Source organism: Pundamilia nyererei, unplaced genomic scaffold, assembly GCF_000239375.1.
Source record: "Pundamilia nyererei isolate P.nyererei 1_Seehausen unplaced genomic scaffold, PunNye1.0 scaffold00081, whole genome shotgun sequence".
Classification (NCBI taxonomy): Eukaryota; Metazoa; Chordata; class Actinopteri; order Cichliformes; family Cichlidae; genus Pundamilia; species Pundamilia nyererei.
In genome coordinates this window covers 446,369-457,037 of record NW_005187482.1, presented here as the reverse complement: position 1 = coordinate 457,037, position 10,669 = coordinate 446,369, and the positions used below count along the sequence as shown (strand labels likewise).

Genomic DNA, 10,669 nt, shown 5'->3' with positions numbered 1-10,669 from the left:
TTACATAAATGTGTAGATAATTGAATTGCGCTCGAAAAGCATGAAGAATAGCTTACCTTAAAAAGAGTGAATCTAACACAATCCAAGGGAAACTTAGCGAAGACTCCTAAAACTAAACTTTTCCCCCTTGTTTTTTTTTTTTGTTTTTTCTTCTTTTTTTTTTTCAAATCACCAAACGTCTACACCTACAGTAAAATTATCCTCTGACACTTTGAGTGAAAATAAGAGAAAAAAAAGGGGAAAAAAAGCATAATTCTTAACATAATCAGTATACTGATTGGTAAACTATTATAATTAAGTAAACATGAGATCGAAAGAAAAAAAGAGCTTCAATTATATCACTTATGATTAGTAATATCTGTGTCTTAACTATATTTTGCATATTTTTGTTTGTGTGATTTTTTTTCAGTTTTTACGAGTTTTTATGTTTGTTTTCTTTATTTCTTAAATTGCTGTAAAACATATTGAAAGTTACATCCTGTCTGTCTGTTTACTGTACAAAGTGAAAAGATTTTTAAATATATTATTATTTACAAGGTAAAGATTTAACATACTAATGCTAACGCTGATTGATACCCACTGCAAAGTCTCCTTCTTCTTATTTCCTTGTCGAATCCCCCCCCCCCCCCCCCCCCCCCCCAACTCCCCGTTGGCCGTTCTCCTTCCTATACCAGCTTGCTTTTAATGGTTGACCTGAACTTTCAAAATGTGTGCATATAAAAATTCCAGAGATCCCAATCTGTTTATTAGGAGGGTGTGTGTGGGGGGCAGATGAGTCGGATTTAAGGCTAGCTCGATAAGTCTCGCTTTGACAGTGTGATCTGTGGAGCGAGGGATGAGGAAGAGGAGGAGGACAAGTTTTTGAATTTATGAATAGTTGTCAACAGAGTTAGTGTTTAAAAAAAGAACAGCTGTTATCACTCGATCCTGATTCGCTTCCCTCCACGCGTGTGCGCGTGCATATCCTCCCCAGTCCGTTCCACTGGTGCCTTAAGATATAGTGGTCGACAATGATAAAGATCACACTCCTCGGACCGGCGCTCCCCGCGCAATCTCCAGCAGCCCTTGAACTTTTTGACACCAACTAATCGAAGATCAGACCTTTAAAGAACTACCAGGGCTCCCTCTGTTCTGTACAGTAATGCGATGAGTCATCATCAGACAGCTCAGGGTGGGGGCGAGGGCAATGGGATGATAAGGCATGTCTACTGAGTGCCTGAACCTACACTGAGTAAAAAGTCCTGTCCAAGAAATTAGGCCTCTTCAGCTAAAAAGACTATGTACATCAGTCAAAGTAAAAAGCAATCAGCCAGTCTCTCAAATAGACATCTTCCTCTCTGCTCAAACTTCCATCAGCATTGTTGTCGCGGGACGGCAACACTCCTCCTACACATTTCTCTTTTCTTTTTGCAGCGTTTCGCCTACGTAAACGACAGCGCAAATATTAATCACACGTGATGTCCAAACAAAAGCTTACTGTGCGAGCCCCTCGGCCCGCTCAGCGAAAAGTAACGCCTTCGACAGGATACCGGTGAAGAGGCCGAGAAAAAGTTAAGTGCCTGATGACTGTCATTGTGTAACCTGAATAAAAACAAGTGTTCTAAAGGCTGCCAATGTTGTGAACTGAGACTCATCGGTCTATCCGTGACAATGGGACATCCTGAATACAGGTGGCTCATAAAACGCTGCCCACACTTGACATATGAAATACACTGTTTTACAAAGTTATAAAAGATCTTAAACAGTATCTTGTATCTAAACCACCACCAGCAGCAGCAGCACTGCCTCAAAACCCGCTGTAAATCTTTGATTTTGTTTTACTGCAGTTTTGGCTCATAAATGTGACCCCAAGAACGCCGAGTGGCCTTTATGAAGCCTGCCGGTCCGTCCTGGTGGTGGCTGCTGCTGCGCGAGGGCCGCTTGTGAACTTGGAGGACATTTCCACCGGAGACCGTTAAGGCACGTCCTTCCTCCCAAGCATCCTCAGCTCCCGTCGGCACGTCATCGTTCAAAAGAACACAAGTTCAGACGGACAGAAACCGAACGTGTGCGCGCGTCTGTGCACTTGTGATGCCTTTAAATGTTAAGTGTCGTGTTTCTGCCGACTCCAAATACATCTTCAAGATCTTGTTTTTCTACAAGGAGCAAATAAATGCATGAAGATGTAGTAAGAGCATTCTACAGAAAACCAAAAACAAATATTTCTTTTTTCAAATTTAAAAAAAATCAGTTTTTCTGGCTTGTTGGTTGAGCTGAGAACGACAGACTGCAACCACAGATGCTAAAAACAGCAGTGAAAGATTTTACGGCGAGAACACAAAACAAGTAAAAACTTAGTGATATTATAAGCAGTGTTATTATAATCAGCACTAAACATCTCTGTTATTCACAACTGTATCAGTATTACTGTTGTTCTTATACCCTGTTATTTTTTTCTATAAGAATATCTTATTATCATTCATTGATTGTATTTCTCACAGCAAACAAGATCAGCTCTTTTGGCGTCGAGGATAAGGAGGAGGAAAAGCATGGGGGGGTGTGGGGCGGAGAGAAAGAGGAGATATTGAGAACTGAAGTGCATTGCGAAAAGAGATGGACAGACAGGGCTGTCTCCGTCCTGACTGAGCGTGAGAAAGACGGGGAAGCAGCAGTCATCGTCCTGTGTCGCCGCTCCAGCAAACGTGACCCTATCTACTTTTTCTGCTGTGACACTGGGGCAGATGGGCAGTTCAATCCCGTCTCTGCTCTCGCTGTCCTTCCTCGTGAGCGCTCAGCAGGGAGCCTTTCAGACAGCCATGGAATCGCAGCAGGCTCGACACGTCCCATAGCAGACTATGAAGAGGTGTCGGCCTCGTCGCGACGCCGACCGAGTACACTGACTTCTGCCACACTGGTGGATGGAAAATGGTAGACTTGAGTTAAGGGGAGGATGTAGTAGCTTTGGCCATTTCTGAGAGAAGGGGGCGATATCCCACACTTCCTCAGGGTGTCCTGATTTGTTTCCCATTATTTCTTGCAAAAATCAAAACTTCTACGCATTATTTTATATTTCAGTCTCCACCTTTCAGTCTTTTCCTCCTTTAATCCCTTACCTCCCCTCCTCCCAATCCTAACATCTCAATATGGGCTAGGGTTAAAGTGTGTCTACAGCGTCTTTAAAGTCATCCCTGATCTCCTAGAACTAGATGCGCCTCTATTGCTCTCCTCACTCCCCCCTCCTTCGCCTCCGCTCCTCCTTCCACATTTGTCTTTCACACGTCAGACTCAATGCTGGAGAGTTTCTCATACACATGGCCATTGCTTCCGTTGAAGGGACGCGGGGGTCCGACCCCCAGCATGGAACCGTGGTGGTTCATTCCACCGAGGCTGAGCTCTTTCGGGAACCGGGGCGTCGCGCTGGACATCACCCCGGCCGCCGTGGCAGATGTTGGCAGATACGAAGTTGCACTCATCTGGCTCCTGAAGTCACTTCGGCTGTTTTTGGCAACTTGTTGCTGCTGCTGTTGCTTTTTCATGTAATATTGTTTGGCGCCGTGCATCAGACACTGGTCATCGCCAAAAGTGGGTATAAAGGGGTTTTGGTTTACCCGGTCGGGGTAAAGTGATTTTGATAAAGAGAACCCTGCCCCGCCCCCTCCTTCCATCAAAGACCTGTCCCTGTCTCTCATGTCTCTTTCCCCTATTGAGCGGCGGTGGACACCATCTCCGCCTCTGAAGAGGCCCGACCGGCTCTCACCTCCGTAAAACAATGGGTCCCTGTCTCTTTCCCTTTCCCTCTCGGAGCCCCCGTGGCGTTCAAACATGTGCGCAAAGGGGCTGCTGCCCTCCATGTAGCGTTCTTTTTCCTTCAAGCTAACACTTCTGGGTGGGGGCAGCATTCCACCCATGCCTGCACCGCTCATGCCCCCACCTCCTCCTAAGCCTCCCATCAAACTGCCCATCCCACCCAATTCGTCTTTCTGCAGGTCGACAAATGCGTCATACGAGTGCTGCCGCCGAAGTGGCTTACCGAAACCGCCGCTCTTCCGCCTCTGCTGTGCCTGAGATTGAGACTGAGGGCCTGCACCCATGCCACCCCCTCCTCCCCCACCCGCCCCGCCCCCCATCTGTTCCAAAAGGTGGTTGTTGTCCTCGCTGATATCGTAGAGGTTTCCTGTCTTTTTACAGCCTTCACAACGCATGCAGGTTGCGGAGCTGGGACGACTGCCTCCCCCTCCCGAGGACCCACAACTCATGCCGCCACCATAGCCACCTCCATGCAATGACATCTGCTTGCTCCCCAGTCCCCCACTAGCCCGACAGTTCCTGCACTCCCACTCTCCCCCAGCCAATCCAGAACCTCCCCCGCTCTTTGAATCAGACTTCTTGGGTTTGCTCTGAAGAAAGTCATCCACTGGTACCAGGGAGGTGCAGGTACTTACTCCTCCATCTCTGTTCCCAGGACCCTCAGTCAAGTCCACGTGTTCCCACTGAGGGACACCATCTTTGGGCCGAAACTGGTCCAAATAAAAATCTCTAACGCTCTCCTTTTCTCTGAAAAGATAAGAGTTCCCATCATTGTTCCCTCCTCCACCTCCCCCGCTTCCTCCGCCACCCCTCTTGCGTTCAGAGGGCAGCAGCGGTGGGGAACCAGAGCGGTGCCCGTGATAGTGGTGGTGACTGATGTGGTAAGGTTTCCTCCTGTAGCCCAGCTCAATCTCGTCTAGCTCCCGTCTGGACTTGGCAGAGGCCGGCCTCTTCTTCAGGCTGTCCCGGTACTGTTTGCGCTTTTTGGCGTTACCCTCCAGGTTTCCGTACGTTACCGTGTGCGTGGAAATGTCTGACACATCTGAGCGTATATTCCCATCATCATCTCCTCTCCCTGGACAATAGCTATGTCCAGGGATGTAAGTGGAACTCGAGGCACCTCCTTTGAAGGAGAATTTCCCATATAGGTCGGGCAGGCCTCCCTTGAAGCTCTGGCCCGAGGGAGGAGTCTGTCCGGACAGCAGGTCAAACTTGCTCATGTTCCTGTGGGTCAGTGCTGAACAGGGCTGAGTGGTAAAAATAGGGGTCACCCCTCCACCCAGGCTGTCACAGTCAAACATGCCGCCCTCCAAAGAACTAGCGCTACCCAAACTATGGGGTCTGTTGGGAGGAGGTCCGCTAAGCCCTAAAGTTGAACCATGGTGGTGTAGATAATGGTCCTGATACAAATTGCTGTCCTTAAGATGCAGGTTGCTAAACGTCCTCTCCACCTCACTGATGTAGTCGCTAAACATGTTGTCTTCTGGCATGTAGGGTGGCTTGCAGTCAGAGTGGCCCGCCAAGCTGCGCCGATGTTCGGAGATGTCGTAAACAGAAGATTCACGACGGATGAAGTCCAAAGCGCTGTGTGGTGAGCCGTTCACCCCTGACAGGGACGCCATGTTCTTGGCTGTCCGTAGGAGCCGCATGATGTTCGAATGGGTGTTGTTCATGGTGGCTGATGGCGAGTTCAATGCAGAGCTGCTTTTCTCCTCGATCTGCACCCCATGGATACAGCTGTAAATGCCCTGTGTGGGAGAAAGACAGGTGAGAGGAGGCATTAAAGGGTGCACATTTCAAACATTTGTTATTTGACACTGCAAAATCCTTCTCCTCACATATAAGGTCTTAAATAATCAGGCCTTATCTTATCTTACAGACCTAATAGTATCACCCCAATGGAGCACTTCGCTCTTGTACTGCAGGCTTACTTGTGGTTCCCAGAGTATTTAAAAGTTGAATGGGAGCTTTCAGCTTTAAGGCCTGTCTTCTGTGCAACCAGCTTCCAGTCTGGATTCAGGAGACAGACACTATCTCTACTTTTAAGATTAGACTTAAAACTTTTCTTTTTGATAAAGCATATATTTAGGGCTGGATCAGGTGACCCTAAATCTTCCCTTAGTTAGGCTGCAATAGGCCTAGGCTGCGGGGGAGGGGGCTTCCCATAATGCACTTCCTCACTCATTTCTTTTCACTCACACTGTTTATATGCCAGTCTGCAGTTAATCATTCGTTATTATTAATCTTTGGCTCTTTTCAACAGTGCGTTTTTATCCTGTCTCCCTCCCCTTCCTGTCAAAAGGGAGTTTTTCTTTCCCATTGTCGCCAAGTGCTTGCTCGTCTGATTGTTGGTTTTTCTCTGTATTATAGTACGATCTTTACCTTACAGCATAAAGGTGATATGTAAATAAAATTGAACTGGACTGAACTGAATTGAATTGTAACACAAGCCAACAGAGGTGTTTTGGCCACAGTGTCCACCCATCCATCCCACATATCTGACAGAAGCGATAAAGTTTTACATCAGTCAATCCAGGTTGTCTACATAGACCAGGTAACCAAGGGCACTAGATTTATGATTTATTTTAAAGATGGGGGGTGAAGCTACCTGGAGAGGACAGGACAGGCCTCACGACTGAAAAACACACAAACCCACCAGCAATCAGTCAATCTTATTTAATGTCGTATTTTATGTCATCTCTTCACAGTGGGTACAAAACTGGAAATGCACTGATATGATTCAAAATTTATGTTTCGTGGTAGTTAATGGCACAGAAACACAACCAACAGCCAATGACATCAGATGTGTCGTCTCATAAAAAAGATGAAGGGGGGGAAAAAAGAGTCTGTGTGTTTAATGAAAAACTTTGAGACGGCAAAGCAAGCAAACGTAAAAAAACGCTACGGCTTTCGGTATCGATTCTGTCAACACCTCGCTGTATGCGGTAAGGGAAATAGATGTCCTTTATATACAGAAATGTGGCATATTCACTGATGTGAAATAAAGTGGGGCAGTGCGAGTGCGCAAACAGTGTGAAGATTCAGAGAGGATAGTGTACCTTGATGGGTGATGATTGATAAAGGCCAAGTGGCTGGAAGAACTCCTTGGACCCCGCCAATCAATACTTTTACTCAATGTGATTAGAATTCAGCTGAACAATATCCTTCGGCAGTTATTAGGGATGAAGAGAAAGGCCAAGCCAAGGAGACACTAGCTGAGCATCATAGTGACAGAAAGACAAACTGCTCCATTTGCATTCAGTGATCTACGATACAATATTCAGATAAAAATGGATGTACAGCAGAGCGCAAACCAGGCTTGACAGATGGGGACTGTAAAGTATCGGATCAATTCCCGACAATGATTTTACTCATTTTTTTCCCTGCAGATGACGACGGGAACCACTGTTAGAGATCAAAGATCATCCCATTGCAGAGGTCAAGGTCCCGTCATAAGGCGAAGTCTGTCTTGGATGTCAGATCTTCTTCTTCTCCTCCTTTTACCCAACAATATCATCACCTGAGCCTGACTTTTCCTTTCCCAAGCCACTTGTTTCTAGTAATTGATTAGTTACATGGACAGTGGCTGCATTGCAGCAGAAAGGCTTCATCCCTCATTCTTCTTTTTAAATAATGTTATTACTTCTTTTAATTTCACAGTCGGTTAACAGCCAAGTACGCAAAGCTTGACAGTGGCTAAAACTAAGAGGTTAATATAAATACAAAATGACTCAACAGTATTCAGGAAAGCGCACACGCCCACCTTTGTGAAATTCCTCTTTTCTTTTCCCCCAACTCAGAACCATCTTTTAATGTTTATCCGGTCCTTCTCGATGTCATCTGTGTTTCCTTTTTTCCATCTGGCTGTTTGTATAATTAGTCATCCCTTCATCGCTTTTGTTTTTCTTATTTTATTGTTCTGATTACACCCCACCTGCTGCCGAATCTGTCACATCCTCCCTCCCGTGACATCTATGATATAATCAACTTTTGGGAAGATTTTTTTTCTGCGACATTCAGCTTAATTTGCTGGCAAGCTTCCCTCATTAGCACTTAACCTGATAGCGGAGGGTAAAATTAACATTGTAACGATTTACAGGGCGAGATCGAGATAAATATTTGCATTTCTTTTATGCATGAATAAGCAGTAGCAACCAGTCAGAGAAAGAATGAGAAGCATTGAGTCTAGGACGAGACTGCATGCTTAATCTTCACCAGCAGATTTTGTCTACTCTGCAGGCCCACATAAAGTAACAGTTGGCAGGGCTGGTTCCACAGTAGCTGATTGTTTGGTCAGGATGTGTAGAAGAAATAACGGCGGCCAGAGAACTCCTCAGAATCCAAGGTATCACATCAAAATCTATAAGAGCTCCTGATTGCGAATAGAACAGCGTCTGAACAGGTAGCGGCGTATAATTTAATACAGCCTGAGCGTGCTGTAAGCATGTGTTCCTTAATGCAAACGAACTTAGCCATGACGCGATCTGAGGCCTGTGAAAAGTGGAGCGATTAAACCTCTAATACATTTACAGTTCTTAAGTCATTAGAGGCTTTTAAATCAATATAATTAATTTGTTTCAGTGATCCAGGTGGGACCTGGAGGAGCAGGTAGCCGGGGGGAGAACTGCTCACAGATCTGCCGAGGGGGGGAGCGCTAACCGACCGTGAAGCCATGACCGGAGCCACGTGACTCACACCAGCCGTGGCAGATGTCTCATTTTTTACACCGCCGAGCTTAAATGTTAATTGCTGCAATAACAATAAGGTTTATTGGATTATGCTGTGAAATTAAAAAAGTGGAATCAATCGGAGTGGCAGCGTAAGAGAGGAAAAAGAGGGAAGAGAAAGCACACGGCTGGAGAGAAAACACTCAAGTAAATGAGAAGGAGACAATGCGACGTCTTGGCCAAAAGATAATAAACAGCAGCTTCCACTGTTCCACAATTCCCGTGATCTGTGCTACACATGCAAATCGATGAATATTTCCCCTGAATATTTTAACATGCTGAATCATCTGGCTGTATTTGCGGACACACAGCGTTCATTTATTTTGTCACATCGCAGCAAAGACGCCGGTAATTTCTGTAAATGAGAGCAATCGCTGAATGTTACACAAAGCCTAATTGGTCTCTGATCCGGTTCCCATACAAATTGTAATGATGCAATAATGAACAACAACAACCAGCCTGTCTATGGAAAGGAGAAATCGGCTGACATTTTAGCAACAAGTATGCCATGCTCGTTCTACAAAAAAACAGACACGGACAGGCGTAAACGACGCTACAGCACAGGCGCAAAATTAACACCACACAAAATAATCAAAGTTGAGCACTGGAGCGGAATATGAGAGCAAGGAGGGGTACTTTTTTCTCCTTTTTTAAAAAAATACAAAGCCTTGTTTTCTTGGCACAAGCCGACCCAGCACCACAACAGCATATCAAATGGAGGCAGAAAGCAGCAGTGTGTGGCTTCTCTGCTGTAAATTAGCCACGTGGTTTAGCATGCAGTGTTTCACCTTCACAGGCGCACAGTGAATTACACCGGAGCCATGTCAAAACAATTGGAATGCAAATCAAATACCTTGGGGGTGACTTTGGTCTCCTGGGACCCGGTAATCTACCCTCTCCGGTTCCGTGGCTGATTTTTTGTTGAGTGAAGTATTGATTTCAGCTCAGTATTTTGTAAATATTTACCTCATGGGCATCAGAAAGGCCAAGGCATCAAAAGTAAAGGAGAAAGCTCTCTCTATATGTGTGTGTGTACTTTGGCAGCGGTAGTTTGATTTGGGTAAGTGGAATGCATCTTTGAATTTTTAGAATCTCTTAGGCCTTAAAGAGTAAAGCACCTTCATTTGTGAGCCATTAGAGACAGTAATGAAGTAATGAGTAATGATGGTGACTTCACAGACGAGGACGATTCAGTTACGCAGAGGTTAATTTGAATTATAGCCAGCTGGATGTCTTGTACCACCTACTTTAGAGCAGCCTTTCCACGACCAAATACCTGTACTGTTTTGGCTGCTGTCATTCATACCTGTGAGCTGACAATAATAATTATTACAATGAAGAAAATTGTGGAAACTGTTATCACTAGTGGCTAAGCCTTCAAGAGGTACTAGTCATTTAATCTAATTGTTTACATTTTAATTGATGCACAATACCAGTAAATTGTTGTGTCCAATATATTATGCAGCCATCTGCCACCAGATGGAGCTGCACCCCCGACATCGTTGTAAAAAACTTAAAACTCTGTTAATTGAGGCCTTATATTGTAAGTTAAGCATATTGTTGTATTATTGCCTTGTTGCCAATACAAGCTAAGGGCTCAGTTACATGGGCCTAGAGACTGGTTGGCAACCATCTAGCAACCACAGGGAAAAAATGTATATTTCCAAACTTTTAGGCAATTGCTTGCTGGCTGTTGTTGGGTGAAATAAGTGGCAAAAAGGGCGCTACACCAAACTGTGAGGAATTTTTGAGTTATTTTTGACCAGAATATGTCCCTCTGTGTTCTTATATAGCGAACGAATATCCATTTGTGCAGTTTCTCTAAAATTAGAAATATCCTGTCTCATATTGATGCTCAGAAGCTAGTTCATATATTTATTACTTCTAGGGTGAATGTTGCGATTTATTATTATAGGGAAATCCTAAAAACTCCCTGAAAAGCTGTCAGTTGATCCAAACGCTGCACCTTGAGTACTGACAGGAACTAGAAAGACAGCATGTTTCTCCCACACTGGCTTCTCTTCACTGGCTTCCTTTTAAATTTAGAATTAGTTTAAAATCCTTCTCCTCACTTAAAAAGTTTTTATCAGACTCTATCTTATCTTAAGGGCGTCAAAGTATCTTGTCACCCCAATAAAGCACTTCCCTCTTTCCAG

At 44.9% G+C, this 10,669-nt stretch overlaps 1 protein-coding gene across 4 annotated transcripts in view; it reads right to left on the bottom strand.

Moving 5' to 3' along the window:
• Nucleotides 1-657: 657 nt before the first annotated feature.
• grin2ba (glutamate receptor, ionotropic, N-methyl D-aspartate 2B, genome duplicate a) overlaps nucleotides 658-10,669 on the bottom strand; it is a 139,613-nt gene continuing 129,601 nt past the window's right edge. For all 4 annotated transcript variants that reach the window (XM_005737969.2, XM_005737971.2, XM_005737970.1 and 1 more), the window contains one exon: nucleotides 658-5,534. In XM_005737969.2, the coding sequence (XP_005738026.1) occupies nucleotides 3,252-5,534 (2,283 nt within the window). In that variant the 3' untranslated portion in view covers nucleotides 658-3,251. The remainder of the gene's footprint in view (nucleotides 5,535-10,669) is intronic.